Raw genomic sequence first — 15,475 nt, 5'->3', positions numbered from 1 at the left:
AGGAAGCAGGGGGGGAAAAAACAGAGAGAGCGGGGGACTGTGAATCTGCACTCGTTTTTCTTCCACTCATCCTCACCTGACTGGATTTTTTTTTGTTCCTCTGTCTCTTGTCGACGTGGTGCTGCTGTGTGTTGGGACTATAGGAGAGGAAGAGGCGCCCGTAGGCTCATTGAGGTATTTTTTTTGTTTTGCCTTTCGTTTAAAGAGGGACGCTGAGGGTTGCTGTGATTTAATGGTGGGGGGTTGGGATGGAGAGAGAGGGAGAGATGGAGAGGCGGTGAGGATGGCTGTGCATCAGGCGGAAGGCATCAGGAGGGAGGGAGGGAGGGAGACGGAGGCACATCGCTGGCAGTAATGGAGGCTGATGTGTTGTGGTCAAACGGAAGCGGTGTGTGTCTGTGTCTGTCTGTGTCTGTCTGTCTCAGGTATGTGTGTGTATGTCTGTGTGTGTGTTTGTGTATGCCTCGGTTTAATTCCTGTGTGTGTGTGTGTGTGTGTGTGTGTGTGTGCAAGGTGTCAGTTCCCGTGTGTGTGTGTGTGTCTGGTGGAACCACTCCAGCTCTACGATGGCTGTATTAAGCTATGTGATCTGTTGACATGCTTGCTCATGTTGGAAGCCATTAGCTTCAGCAGCCAGCCGCTGTCTGTCTGACCGGGACTTCCAGCAGACTAAGGTTAGCTTCCACCTCTCCTCCATCTCTCTCTCTCTCTCTCTCTCTCTCTCTCTCTCTCTCTCTCTCTCTCTCTCTCTCTCATTCTCTTTCTCTCTTTCTGTTTCCCTCTCCCTCTCTCTCTCTGTCTCCTGATCCATCTCCCGTGTCTGGTTGATTCCCCCCCCCCCCCCTCCTTCCCCATTCTCTCTCACTCCATCCCCACTCTCCCTCCCCACCCCTCTAAATGGATCGTTTTAAAGCCAGCCTTTCTTTCCCATTTCCATGTCGCTGTAGATAGCTAGCCCATGGTGCTTTTTCTGGGTGGAAAAAAAAGGACAAAGGCCGGCTGTGCTTGTGTGTGTGTGTGTGTGTGTGCGCGGGGGGGCATTTTCAGGCAGGTTTCTGGCTGATTTAGCTTCACACTGCACTACTGGCCCTTCAGGTTTTTTGTTTCTTATTCTAATCTCACTCTCTCTTCCCTTCCCCCGATCCTCAGACCACCCGCCACCCCCCCCCCTCTCTTTTCTCTCTTTCTCTGGAATCATTTAGAGCTGAAAGCATTGCCTGAGAGGGGAAAAATGGAGCGCATCACAGGTCCAGAGAAAGGCCTGTTTTGATCTCATTGTGATGTATGTGTGTGTGTGTGTGTGTGTGTGTGTCGTCTCTGTCCATCATGAGCCTCTTTCAGCAGTCAGAGCAGTGACACCCCCGACTCAAAACACTCCATCCTTAATGAAAGGCATCCATACCAATCATTGAGAAGCCATAACAAAAACTGCCCCCCTCCCCAGAATTGAGAGGGGAGTGGGGGGTTGAGGGGTGAGGGTGGATGATGGATTGTAAACCGGCCCCCCCCAAAAAGGCAAAAAAAAGAACAACTAAAATGTAAAGGCAGAAATTTGCGGAATGGAAAATGCAGGAATCCGCGGCCTGTGTGTTTTTGTTGGATTAACCCTTTACTGGGACAGATGGCTTCGTCCCCCTGCCGAGCTGACAAACCCGGGCACTGACCCTCGTCCTGCATCCGTATGTGTGTGTGTGTGTGTGTGTGTGTGTGTGTGTGTATGTGTGTGTGTATGTGTGTGTGTGTGCATTTCACAAAAAAACACTGGTTGGCTAGCTCTGGCCAAGATGGAGGATGGATCTGTTTTGGTTTTGGAATATGCTGGCAGACTGAGAATCTGCTAGCCCTCTCCTTGTATGTGTGTGTGTGTGTGTGTGTGTGTGTGTGTGTGTTTCAGGGAGTGAGTGTGTGTGCGTGCACGCGCGCACTCGTGTGTCTTGAAAGTCATCCATGAAGACATGCCTCAGTATCCTCTTGGAAAATGTGGGCTAGCTGGCTAGCTTGACATCAGAACATGTTTATTGTGAGATTTAGACAAATGCTTCTGTAATAGCTTCCGCACAACAGTTGGGTCTACAAATGTTGCCAGATTTCCAAGGCAGGCCCACTTATGTCTGTGCTGTTGCTCTATGATCAGACACTAGATTTGTCCTGTTTCATTTATTACTGTTATTTCTGGAGGCGTTGCATATTATTTATATGATCACTTATTTCAGCAAGGCAAATGCTTAGGTAATACATAACCAGCCAGCCAGAGAGACAGCTAGACCCCTATCAGAAAAAATCAACACAACTGTGATTACGGTAAACGGAAAGATGGACAGAGGGTAACATAAGGTCAGTTGACACAATCATGTCTGCAAGATTGCACCGGACCATTCATATGTGATGCATCCCTGGTGTGTACTTACATGCTTAACGTGTGTGTCGCCTCCATCAGTGTCCAGTTCTGACTGCTATAGGATGAACAGAGTGAATATCTTGCAGTGGCAGTGCTTATGTATATTTTACTGAGGAAATATGTTACATTATGCTCTTGCTTTGGTCCAGCACAGTTCTATGTTGTGCTGTCTAGGTGTGAAATAGATGGCATAAGTGCAATGAGTGCGACGGGAGAGTGAAATGGCTGGACTCACTGAAAGACATATGGCTGGCTAATTCAATCCACTACCAGGCCTGCCTTTAATGTAACACAGTCATCACAATTTTTGGTTCGAAGCAGCATGATTCAGTGCAAGGTGCCAAGTTTTCTTCAGTTAATACAGGCGAGGCTAGGGAAAAGCTTTTGCTCGCTATATGTTGAGAACCCCGTCTTTATTAGAGAGAGAGAGCGAGAGCTGTTAGTGTGCATATCACATAGGCCCAGTCTCTCACCCCTCGCTCCCCTCTCTCACGTGAGACGTGCACAGACTACGGAGGTGGAGAGCAGAGCTATGCACACCTCTTACCTCTGATTCATGCTGTCTAAGGCAGAATAGACCAGGCCATAATCTGTTGCTGACTTCTTTGACTCAACTGAAGCCACACAGCTCCTTCGGACAGCAATGTTGCGTCTTAGCCATCTTGTGTATAGGCATTTTATATCCAATATATCAATTGCCTGTATCCCGCATAGCCATCATTTGTCAGTTGATTGCCCTGTTAAATGTAGTTTGCAAGTAAGTATGAATACGGTGTTAGAGGGTTCACAAAGTTCACGAGAAGTTGATAGAATATATTTATTATCATTCTCAATAGCCACAGTCACATGAATTTACCGCCCTGTAATCTGTCCACAGCAGGATCACTGAAGCGTTTGACTCTTATATCCCTGCACTGGAAATATACAGTTCTAATTAGAGGGCCTTTATTGTTTGAAAGACAATTTAATGTCTGTTGATTATCCTTCACATCGGCATTTTTGTGTCACCGCTCATTTAAATGAGTGTGGCAGCCTGGAAGAATGATGCGGCGGTTATTGGGTTTACTTCTGGACTACATGACATCATCAGAGTGGCGAAATAGTTTGGGGTCTTGGCAGCACTCAGCTGGCGGCTTGAGGAAAAACCACAGTTCCCCACTGATCAAACTCGAAAGCAGGAACTGTGTCTTGCCTGGCCACACAGGCAGTTGTCACAACTGCCAGACATATTGGACAAAGATAAAACAAAGATGAGCAGAACAGAGGATGTGATGGAGGGCAGTCCACGGCGTTAACTTCCAAAATATCCACTGTGTGAAAGGAAAAGTAGCTGAATAAAGCGATAAAAGTAAAAGATCAACAGATGAACAGAGAAAGAAATGCTACATTGGGATGCAAAAGAACAAATCAGAGGATCTGACAAAGAGGGACCAAACAGAAAAGGTGGATGGAAGGGAAAGGAAGAAAGAATGAAAGAGAGGATAGTAGAGGAAGAGTGATGGAAGGAGAGGAGAAAGACGTGATAGAAGGAAGGAGAGGGGGAGGGCAGCAGGGGGAGTGAGCACCACAAGCCTCCAGTGCTATCCACTGGGTCATGCTCATGAAAAATTTAATCAAGCTTTGCAGATAACAGCTTCCTCTCTAACTTAGCACAAACACATCTAGCTCTGCACACATGACTTTTTGTCAATGATACATCTGTGGCTTCTCCATTGTGGAAAAAACTAAATGCACACAAAATAGTATCCTAGACAGATATAAGCCCATTTTAAGTGAGTGTTGCGTTGTTTGTGAGCGCAGTCATTGTTTCCCTCTCAGCCAAGAACTAGTTTAAATGCACTCTTTCAAATAACTCCTGTCCTGAACGACCTGAATGCCAGCATACAAGCCGAATAAGAATAGCTAGGCCTATTAATAGAACAATTATGATAATGAATCGTTGCCAAACACATTTACGATGGCCTACTTTTCACTCATGGCACTGATCGGTTCACTATGATGAATATGCTGAAGCGAATCATCTTTTTTCCTCTGTTTGGTTTGTGAGGTGTCTTCATTTATGCGTCTTTTAAATTGCTCAATAAATGAACCCACAAGTGTTCTGAAAACACAAAAAATTGGAGGCGTTTTCTTCCTGAATGTCTTTCTTGGCGCCTTCTGACAGACAATATTCATCTAGGTCATGCTGAACTCTGTGTATGTGTTTGCATAGTGCTCACATACTCTAAATGCCTGCCTGAGCGTCAGCTTTCAAAAGTCTGGGGACAGTATGCAATGTAGCTGAATGGAATAATGGATTGTGATGGAAAACAGTGACTTGATCATTTGGTGTTTGAAATACCAACAAGGTTACAGTCACATCTTGTTAGCAGGGTTCTGAAATTACCAGAATCCACATCCAGATTACATGATTCTCTTCTCTTAGGTTTCTTGCCTAATTAAGACAGGTTGTTTTTGAAACACAGTACTTTCAGGCGCATCTTTACTGGGTGTCACTGGGTTTGGGTAGGTGTGTTTTCTCTAGAGCCTGACTAACTTGTTTGGTAAGGTCAGTTGTCTTATGTTAAGCAGTTCCAAGTTAAACTGGCTGGGTGACACAGATAATTTCTCATCTTCAGCAGTGTGTTTATGATAGTGGAGGGCAGTGGAACCTTGAAATGAGGTAATGCCTTCTCTCCCTCGTCGTGTCTAAGCTGATCACATCGCTACATAACAATGTGAGCAAGGAAGTTGTGCCTGCAATTTGTTGAGAGGCGGTAATCACAATTAGATTGCAAATCAGTCGTTTCACATGGTGTCAAGGATTTTGTGGCTGGGGTGTGTACAATATTATACAAATATAACCTAAGTGCAGCACACAGTATGTTTGCATTGACAACTTAGCCTGTGTCGTTTTTCTGGCTGATGTGCTGACATGGGTAGGAAGAACAGTGTAATTGTTGGACAATGTCAGAGTGGATGAATATTGATCACTGTCAGTATCCAGAGTGTCAGATGAGAAGGTCTTCTGAGTCCCTGAGTTATTCCAAACACATTCCTGAACCAACAGAAAATGATGCCAAGTGATTGTTTGGCTTTGATACACGAAGAGAAGAGAAGTGCGTATGTAAACACCCATTTTATCCTCCAAATTCCTAGTATGGTGGTTAATTACAGCTACCCTGGTAGCCATGTGTCAGACACTGCACTTGTCATACTTTAGCCTTTCATTTCAGTATGGATCCTCTTCTCCTTCTTGAAACTCCCCTCAGGGCCTCAACTGAGTTGTATAGGCAAATGGTGAGTCTGCTATTCCAAAGATATTGAGAGAGAGGAACATTTCTGGGTGGAGCAGTACAATACTTACAGTTTTACTCCCCCCCCTACACACACACATCTTGAGAGCCCCAGGGTCAGAAAGAGGTCCTCCTCTGTTGGAAGTCAGCAAATCTCCTCATGACCTCGGCTTTTAAAACACACAGAGCTCTGCCATCAGAGCTGGCTATGATATTGTTCTGTTCTGCAAGTTTATTCTGTCTCCCGAGATAAAGGATTCACCTAGGACGACCATTATGGACTGCTCTATTCAAGAAGATGTTTATGTGGTCTGTAAAAATCCATATTTTTTATGAAGTCATGAATGTTTTGTCGGTCCAAGAGGACGGGGAGGTAAATTTGGACGCTTCGCTGTAATCGGGCTGCTACAACTCATTGTCGTCGAACCAATTTTCCAACCAGACGCTGTTATTCAAACGTTGATATTCAAGGATATTTGGACGTAGCCTGCTGGATCTCTCAATTATAGGCAATAGATAACATATAGGCCTAGCCATGCTCACCCTTTTTCCTCTGAGGCTTTGTGGGTGTTTTGGAGGTCGCAAAAAGAGGAAGAAACCTGGTAATAATATGAAAGAGGTGCACCAGTCCGGTTCACTTGCACCCCTCTGTAAATTAGATAGTAATTTACAAGTCAAAGTCAAGAAAGAGGTGAGATTCAAGCAAGAGGAAGTCAGACTCAACCAGGATGCTAAACTCAACCATGCAGACAAACGTGACCCGGATGCCATTTTCAACCAAGATCTTAATTCTGAGCCGGACAGCCCTACCAACAAAGACGACCAAGAAGCCCAACCAGTCCAGCAAACCGGATCCGTCCATGATGTCAAGCAAGACCAAGCTTCAGATCCCAGCCAAACAGCCAAAGTCGGCCAAGGAGTCAAGCCCAGCATTGTCCTTGTGGAGGGAATTAAATGTAGGTCACAGCTAAAATGCAAGGCCAGGCCTGGGGGATATGTGGGCCCAGGGTGCTCTACTGCTCTGGGGGAACGCAAGCGCAAGAAGTAAACAGATTTTTCACACATGGTTATTTTTAGAAGCTGGGTTGTGAGCTGTGTGCGTGCCTGTACAGCCTCCTTTTGCCTTTTTGATGTATTTTGGAACCATGGTGTTAAAAAAAATGGCTGATTTTAGTGCCATGTGTTTGCCTCTGTAGTTCAAACTCAGCCGTTGCCAAGCTGAGCTATTTTCTCCTCCCCTGCTTGTATTTTTGTGCTGTCCTCTTCCAAGCTCCAGAGTGGTTGAAATGAGCATAATTTACCTCTCATCTTGTTATGGAAGATGTTTCAATGATGCATAATTGAATTATGTAGTCATTTTGGTATTTTTTATAATGTCATCGTGCCCTCAGATCTAATCTTGGTGTCATCCTCTGGCTTCACAAATGTCAGCAACCTCAGTTTGAGTCTATTGTACCACTAGAAGGGCAGAGGCTCCCTAAAATAGTCTGCCATCAATTAAATATAGATGAGGTGCTTGGATTTGTCTGCCAGTGCACATCAGTTGCGCTTGAAAAAGAATGAGGTGAGAATCTACCATATATTTAGTACATTAAAGCAATCCATTTTGTTCAACAGTATACAAAACCAGGTACTGCATGTTAGTGGCTTGTTCCATGCTGGAGATCCAAACATTTCCACCTTGATTCATTCCTATCAAGCTGGAGTAAGAAGCTCACTGTTGTTTAGCACTAGGCAGAGAGGAGACCAGTGTGAACAAGATGCTGGCCTTTGTTCTGTTTATTCTTTCTATAACACAGATGGAAGGTCTGTGCTTTTATGTGAATTCTCAGACTACGGTTTTCTAGGAGTATTCATCTTGTTAAATAACTGAATGATCTGGAAAGGTGTTGTTAGTCTTTGCCATTAGCCATTGATGGCTGCCTGCATGTGACAGTATCACAAAACGCGTCTCTTGTTGTCCTTGAACCAATGTGTGAGCCTTGAACAACAGAGTTCAGTCCATTCAGGAGAGATGGTGGGAAGATGATAGAAAGGAGACATATCGATCCTCTTTGAGCCGAGTGACAGTGTAGACCAACTGGGAAGGCCAAGGTCACAGGGTTGTGACCAGTTGCTGTCATGTATTGATTGTGGTTTGAATGACATCACGGTGCAACTGGATGCTCTCTGTAGGTGATGAGCCTCACCACAGCAGGGGCAGTGTGTGGAGGAGATGACATTTTGAGTGACAAAGCCAAGGTGATGGTGACACTGAAGAGGTCATGATTAGCTTTTGAAACTGTAAAAGCAGCTGTTGTGAGCCAAGTGTGTGGCTCATACAGATTTGAAGCTTGACATGTGAATTGGTAGCTTTGGAAACATGATGTGGCTCTAGGAGGTAGGTCTACAGCTTTGAGGGCAGGTCAGGTTGTTTTTTAAAGCTTTATTAAACGCATTAGGCTACGTGTGTGTTTCTCATTTATATACCACTGTCAAATTCATGGTGAGCACATGTTCTAATTTTTGCAAAAAAAAAGCATCACCCTTACAAGCCAGAGTGATTTTATTTGGGCTATCACTTGAGATAATTTGGGGTCAGAGCGGCCAGGAAATCTTTTCCCACGGGCTGTTAACCGATGCCTCAAATGTAACAGAGAGAGGAAATAATCAAATCTGCCATTATTAATCAAATTATACACAGCTACATATACACAAACATTGATCACTGTCACAATTCACTTGTTTGTGATATAGGCTAGTCTTTATTTAGCTTTCCTCTGCTTTATCTATTACAGAATGTTAGTCTTTGTCTGCGGAGATCTGCCAGTTAAAACACTGAACCAGTGACTTGGCTTTGTGTGGTTGGACCGTCTTTTTGTTGTTTCTAAGAAAAATGATCCCTGACATCCAAATATAGAGCTAATATGTTCATAGTCCTAAATGAATAGGGTACATTTCATGAAGGTCCATGGTACTGTGTGAGTTATGTTATAAATTTGACTGTCTTCTTCAAACATGGATTTGTTTCAGCAAATGTGTTCTGTGGTGTCAACTCAAATGGAAAAAGCAAAAAAGAAGTGAAATTGTTTTTTTATGTTTTGCACTAAAATAAGTGAAACGATTGAAATGAAGGCATTGTTTTGTGCCAGGCTCTATTCAGATGGATCTGGTCAGCTGGTTTTAGATTCACAACATCAGTCTTCACTGATAAAATGTTTTCATCACTAAGTACTTTAATAGAAAGCTGCTAAAAAAAAACAAAAAACAGAGTGAAACAACATGGGCTTTAGTGGAGCCAAGTGTAATCTAGTAGAATAAATGTCTTTTATGATCAGATTCCCTCCCTGCTACTGCTAGTCCAGTTGGGATAAAACGGTGAAACACCAGCTGCTGTACATGAAGAGAAAGCTGGAACCTTCTTCTTCCTCTTCCTCTTCCTCTTCAGCTCTGTGATTGAGAAACAGAGCAGCCAGACTCAGGAACTGTTCCTGGAGGCCAGTAGATCAATCTCTGACTTCACAGGAGAAGTTTGCTTATACTTCCGGAGAGGATGTAGCTCCATTTCAGAATAAAAGCCTTAGGGGTTCATTCATAGAACTCCACGGTAACAGAATAGCGGCGCGCAAAATCTGCTACCTGATTCATAAATTTACCACAGCCGTGAATGCCGTGACGGAGCCACACTACTACTGTGTTATCCTCAGCTGTAGGCCGGGAGACAGCCAATCAAACCAACATGTTAATTAAGTTTTACATATGTAACACCTGTCCACGCCTGTGTGCCAGTGCAATAGGCAGCATAGATGTGTCAGAACAGCAGAGAAAACCCTCTTCCTCCTCATGCACTCTTACTGCTGGTTGCAGTGTTGACCATGATAAACTGAATGTTTATGATGTCACTTAAATGATAAATTGACCATAGGTGGTGATCGTGACCTGATGAAGACTATTGCATTGGCAACACTGTGCGGCGTTCTCTTTCTTTAATACTTTAATACTTAATACTTTAGCTCTTCTACAGTTAAACATCTGCTAAAAAAGTTTATTGGATGTGTGTATGGTCAACTTCTCTTTTTTATCATGATAAACCAAATCATATCGGATAGAAACTGACTTTTATAACCGCAATCAGAGCGGTAATTAATAATTGCAAAGCCAGTGTGAGAGTCGTAGGCTATTTAAAGTCCTATGTGGAATCTTCAACAGGTAAATCCATGGAAGTCACACTGAGATGAACATGTCTTTCTCCAAGTGACACCTGGTCAAGAAGGCAGCAAAAGAAAGAAAGTGAAAAGGGGATAGACACTAGACTGCGGGTTGACCCTCTGAACTACCATAACATGGTTATTTAGGGCTGGGTAACTGGAGATACAGCAGAGAGGTGCCGACCTCCTTGTTACTCTCATCATTGTCGAGGTGTTATTAGTCTCCATAGGCGTTTCACGTCATAGTCAGGACAATGCTCCCAGCGTGACCCTTACTGTAATGACTATTGAGTAATGTGTGGTGTTGGGGGGAGATGGGTTCATAAAGCCCCATTAAGTGATTGCACCCACCCCCCCACCCCCCGTTTGGCCCAGACCATGCCATTTGGTAGCCTTATACCTCCTCCCCATGTCAGTGGGGGAGTGTGTGTGTGTGTGTGTGTGTGAGCCTGTCTGTGTGTGTGCTGGTTGGCAGGGGGTGGAACAGCTGCTGATTGTAACAAGAAGTATTTCCTTCCCAAAACTTTTGTACCATTACAGGCCCAAGCTAGTGTGTATGTGTGTATGTTTGGCATGCACCTGCACACGCACACACACACACACAGACACAGACACTGTCTCCAACGTACATACACAAACCGTAACACTCCTCTGTGTCTTTTGGTATCCGAGTCAACCCTCTGCTGGATTGCCTGAGGGAATAGGTGGCTCAGCATTCTGCCCTGTCTCGTCTGTGAAGGGACAGACGGCAGGATGGAGGGAGAGAGAAAGGGACAGGGTTCACCCCAGGTTATGTAGCGTTCCATATGCTCAAACATGTAACTGACAGAATCCTATTGTTCTCAAATCATTTTTTAACCCTTGTTTATCCAGGCAGGGTTAGCTGAGCATACTGTATGTATGCTCTTTCTCAACAACCCCCAACTTCACATTCATGCAGTTACATGTATTCACCCCTGAGTCACCCAGTGTTAATACAGCATTCTACTACTGACCACAAGTAGATGAGCGTGAGCGAGTGTTTAAATACGCCAAATCAGTATGCCATATAAGTTTTACAGAGGCTGTTTCTTTTATTCAACAGCACACTTGGACAGATTCTGTACAGTATGATGGCGCTAGATAGACCTAATAAATTAGCGGTTCATTTGAATGCAATCCCTAGCTCCATAGTTCAACAACTGTCTTGTCTTATGAACGTAAAAAGGTTTAGCTAGGCTATATGTATCGCCACCCATCCCTATATCCTGGCAGTCCATGCAAACTAATGGCAACAAAGTGAGTTCTCTGAGAAGTAGAGGAGTGAAGTGTCTCAATTGAATTTCGGTCACAAAAAACTGTCAATGAGCATGTTTAACAGTCAGCAATAGATTACCACGGTGTTTTTAACTGTGTTAAGTTCATCAAAGCTTATACATTGGCTGTTCTCAACACCTGGTACTGGGTAGGACTTTACCAAGAAAAATCTTGTGCCACACAGGAAGTGATGCGTTTTATGTTTGCTGAAGCAGCAACAGCGGTTTGTTCGGAATAAACAGAAGAAGAAGTGAGTACTTAGCATGAGCAGCGATATAGCCACCATGGCTGAACAGACAAAGAAAAGAGTGTCACCTACAGAAACTCAGACTTCATCAATACAAAATCCAAACGAAAAATACAAAAACACTCAGAGGAGAAATTCTCTCAATGTGTTATTTGCGGTCGCTTCACTAGACTTAGTAGAACAGCCCATGCTTGTTTGTTGAGGGATCTGGGAGCTGCTGTCAGTCCAGTAATGCCTAGCACTGGTGAAAATGTTGCGAAGCGATAGCTACGAGATGCAGTGCAAATACCAAAGCAATGATAAGTTATTTTTCTTCATGAGACATTTGTCACTTGTTTTTCAGTTTCCCTAAAATTGGTACATCAAAATTGCTGACAGTCCTCACTTGCCCTAAACTAGCTGCTGGTCATGTCCCATGGTTTGAATGAATGAATGAAGAATCCTTGTAACGTGTAGAAACTTTTGCACATTGTGAGAAAGTATCTCCTGAAGACATAATCAATTATTCAATTTCAAATTGTTAAATTGTTAAAACCTCCCTCTGGGAATTGAGACTAGTGTGTATGGCTGTCCGGGTAGTGGTTTTATTTTTACTTCCCATGGTGGCAAGAAGGTTGGCTTCCAGTGGCTGCTCTCTTCTGTCTGACTGACACAATCCATAGCACTGGATGTATTCATGGCACCGTGAAGGATTGTTATAGCCTAGTCGCACTCAGACTTGTATTCATAGTGTAGTCTATTCTCAGAGTCTATCTTTTTCTCAATCTGACACTGTCCGTCTTTCTCTCTCTTTCTCTGCTTTCCACTCCCTTTTTCTATCAGCCTCTCTACCTCCTTCTCCCTCTCTCATTTTTTCTCATGCATGCATCATTTATGCTTTCTCATATGGGCCAGGCCTTTGAGTCATGCCTCTGTGGCGCTTCATATTTCTGTGCATTGAAGTGAGAAGGGAGTTATGAAGCCATCGGAGACGGTGCTGAGGGCTGTGTCGTCATCAGAGGACAAACTTGTGGCTCCCCCCCGTCTCTCTCTATCCTATCCTTCCTGGGTTGTCCCTAGCAACAGAAGGAACCCAGTGGCTCGACGAACGAACACACACACACACACACGCAAAAAACGACTTGTTCCTTTTTTTTATTTTCTTTTTTGGATGGATGTATAGGCCTGGAGCATTCGCTGTTGTGTGTTCTATAGTTAAAGGCTGTGCTGGGTGTTTTTGTGGTTGTGTATGCGTGTGTGTTTTGAGGCAGCAATAATGGCTCCAAGCTCCCTATAGTACGGTGTGCCTGCCAATATCTCAAGCCTTGATTCCTTGATCGTCTTCTTGAAATGCTAATGATGAATTTTTTTTTTACGACGCCCACCCACCCATCTCAGCTGGTGAAGATGTCGAAGCTGCTAAGCCAAGAGCCAGCCAGCGCTAGACGAACACCCTCACAGCAAATCTCCAAGGCTTCATTGTGTGCGCCAGTGGCTGGATTATGCTAACTCTTAGCTTTGGGAGTCTCACTCCCTTTCTCTCTTTCTCTCCATTTTGGAGGTCAGCATCCGGAAGAGCCGGAGCGTCTGACTGTCGTTCTGCTCATTCAGTCCCGGCTCTGGGCAGGAGACCCGATGAAGGACTCTCCCTCTCTCCATCTCTCTCTCCTTCTCACTCTCTTTCACAGCTCGGTCAATGGAGCTTTTGTCGGGGGGGGTGGGGGGTGGGGGGTGGGGGGTGGGGGGGGGGGGGTGTAGTGAATTAATTAGGCCGATAGCAATGACAGTGTCTTAGCCCCTGGGCCCAGGCCAAGGCTCTGCTATTCTACGACCCCCTTTGAAACACTGGTCACAATTCCACTTCCTATTTGCTTTTCTAAGGGCAGCGATGTCTAAGTGGAGTCGAATCAATGGCCACTTTTGTGTGGGAAGTGAACTGACAGTCGGCTGAACGCTCAGGCTCGGCTGAGGACTCTCCAAGGTTGACATTCTGTAAAGACTCGGTGCCTGGGAATGAGCGAACGGACACGGTTTGTCTGACAGACTTCAGAGGGGTTTTGTTTGACTTCGAATTGATTTCCTCTCACCGCAAGAGCAATGGGGTGTCTGGTCACAAGCAGAGGAGTTTGGAAGTTTGTGAGGCACTAAATCATGGATGTTAGTGACGCACACAAAGATGTGCCTTCAGTACACAGTGAGAGACTGTGCCTGCCCCCTTCACTGCGGGGCAGGTACAAGTACACACAGCCAGCAGGAAAGATTTCATGGAAGAAGGGACTGGGATTGTGACAGCTGGGTGATGGAAAGGATGGCATGTTGAGGATATTGTGTGTGTGTGTGTGTACAGAGAGAGATTCATTGTCTGCACATATGTTCAACGTTCAGGTCTCTGTGCATGTATGCTTGCGTGTGTGTAATGTGTGCTTGCTTGAGTTATCCTCCCATCTGTGATTTATCACCAGTGTCATTGAACGTGGCTGCAGTGGGAGCCTCTCTCCCTAGCCCCACACATCTATTTTTACCAGCTTATTGCTCACCAACCCACTGGAGACAGCGTGATTGGGAGATAGAGAGATAGATGAAGAGGGAGAAGAGAGGGGAGGCAAGGGAAGGGGGGAAAGAAGAGGGGAATGTCCTCTGCCATCGCCAAAACAGAAGGTGGCTGCCTCGCAGAGCAGCCATCTTTGTCCTGAAAGATGAGAGAGACTGTTGTTGTTATCATTACTATCTAGGTGTTTCAATTTGTACCTTTTCCAGAGTCACTGAGTTCATATACAGTCAGAAACATTGTCTGTGTGCAGTAGGGTAAAATAGTGAGAAACTACCAAGGAATGAACCCTAACTATAATGAGACATAATTAGGGGAATTATGCACCAGAATGAAAGGTGGAAGAGGGCAAACAAAGGCATAATAAGAAAGATTAACAAGATTAGAGAATATATAGAAGGAAAAGAGAGATAATGTGACTTTTATCTTCAATCAAGCCAGCAGCGTTGAGTCGCCTGGTCGTCATCTGTCTGCCGTAAAGCTGTTTACCATTGACGCCACACTGATTGGCCAGCTGTCAGCAGTCATTAACGTGACACATGCGCTAGAACCTCACAGGCTACATGCCAAATCACACAAACACACACACACACACGTTTTCCCCCACATATGGCAGGCTTCCAGCAAGGTGCTACTACAACACCTCACACTCATGGTAGCAAACAAAGGATGCTCCTCCCCTTTTAGTCTGTTACCTATCAGTGTAGAGCATGAATGCCCATTTTTTCAGCTGAAGTGTGTCTGCCATCATGTTTTTTGTGATTTGTACAAATTTTACAATGGCTCATGTTGCACAGCACTGTGAATAGGGTTTTACTCTACTATTTCTACACTGTACTTCCCTTGTCTACTCATTTAAACCCTGGAATGTTAAGTGTACTGATTCTGACAGAAGATGGAGGCAAAGTTTCCAATAAGCTATTTAATGTGTATTCTATGTTGCAATATTCCTCTCTTTTCTATGTAGCTTTTCTGCCTTTAGCTATCTTGTCACCAGCAAACGTTTCTCAGTCTTTGGCCTGCCATTAAAAACTTCAGCTGTAGTCCTTGTTACTCAGTCTAGTTTGCTAACTCCTACTCTCTCTGATTGGTTGTTCAGGTACAACCCGCCCCCCACGTGACGGAGAAGTCTCTGGTGTAGACTACAACTTCCTGTCAGTGGAGGACTTCCTGGAGTTGGAGAAGAGTGGAACCCTGTTGGAGATAGGAACGTATGAAGGTAAATTCTCTATGAACGTAAATTAGAATTATAAGAGTGGAACCGTTTAGGTAGGTTACCATGTAGGTAGCTTCTGCAGATGTAAACCTATGGGGGGCAGGCGGACTACAGCAGAAAAGACCACTGTAGCACTGTGAGAAGCCTCACAGTTGGGGAGTTTACACTCAGTAGGGCCCCTCTGAAGTGAACCAGCAGTGTGACCCTGTCTAGGTTGTACTCTTGGCAGGGTGTGAGCCCCCCCAAAGCAGTGTTGGGAGGGTTACTTTTAAAACGTATTCCACTACAAATTACTGAATACATGCCCTAAAATGTAATTTGTAACGTAT

At 44.6% G+C, this 15,475-nt stretch overlaps 1 protein-coding gene across 1 annotated transcript in view; it reads left to right on the top strand.

The window, feature by feature from the left end:
* LOC139640134 (membrane-associated guanylate kinase, WW and PDZ domain-containing protein 1-like) overlaps positions 1-15,475 on the top strand; it is a gene marked incomplete at its 3' end in the record, with an annotated part of 108,703 nt that overhangs the window by 73,550 nt on the left and 19,678 nt on the right. The window contains exon 3 of the mRNA XM_071514308.1: positions 15,030-15,149. Coding sequence (XP_071370409.1) covers positions 15,030-15,149 — 120 coding nt within the window. The remainder of the gene's footprint in view (positions 1-15,029; positions 15,150-15,475) is intronic.

This window comes from Centroberyx affinis, unplaced genomic scaffold (assembly GCF_046629955.1).
Source record: "Centroberyx affinis isolate AG114_WGS23_722 - 3 ecotype Tasmania unplaced genomic scaffold, CSIRO-AGI_Caff_v1 ptg000285l_1, whole genome shotgun sequence".
In the NCBI taxonomy this organism is placed as follows: domain Eukaryota; kingdom Metazoa; phylum Chordata; class Actinopteri; order Beryciformes; family Berycidae; genus Centroberyx; species Centroberyx affinis.
This window is presented reverse-complemented; position numbering and strand designations above follow the sequence as displayed.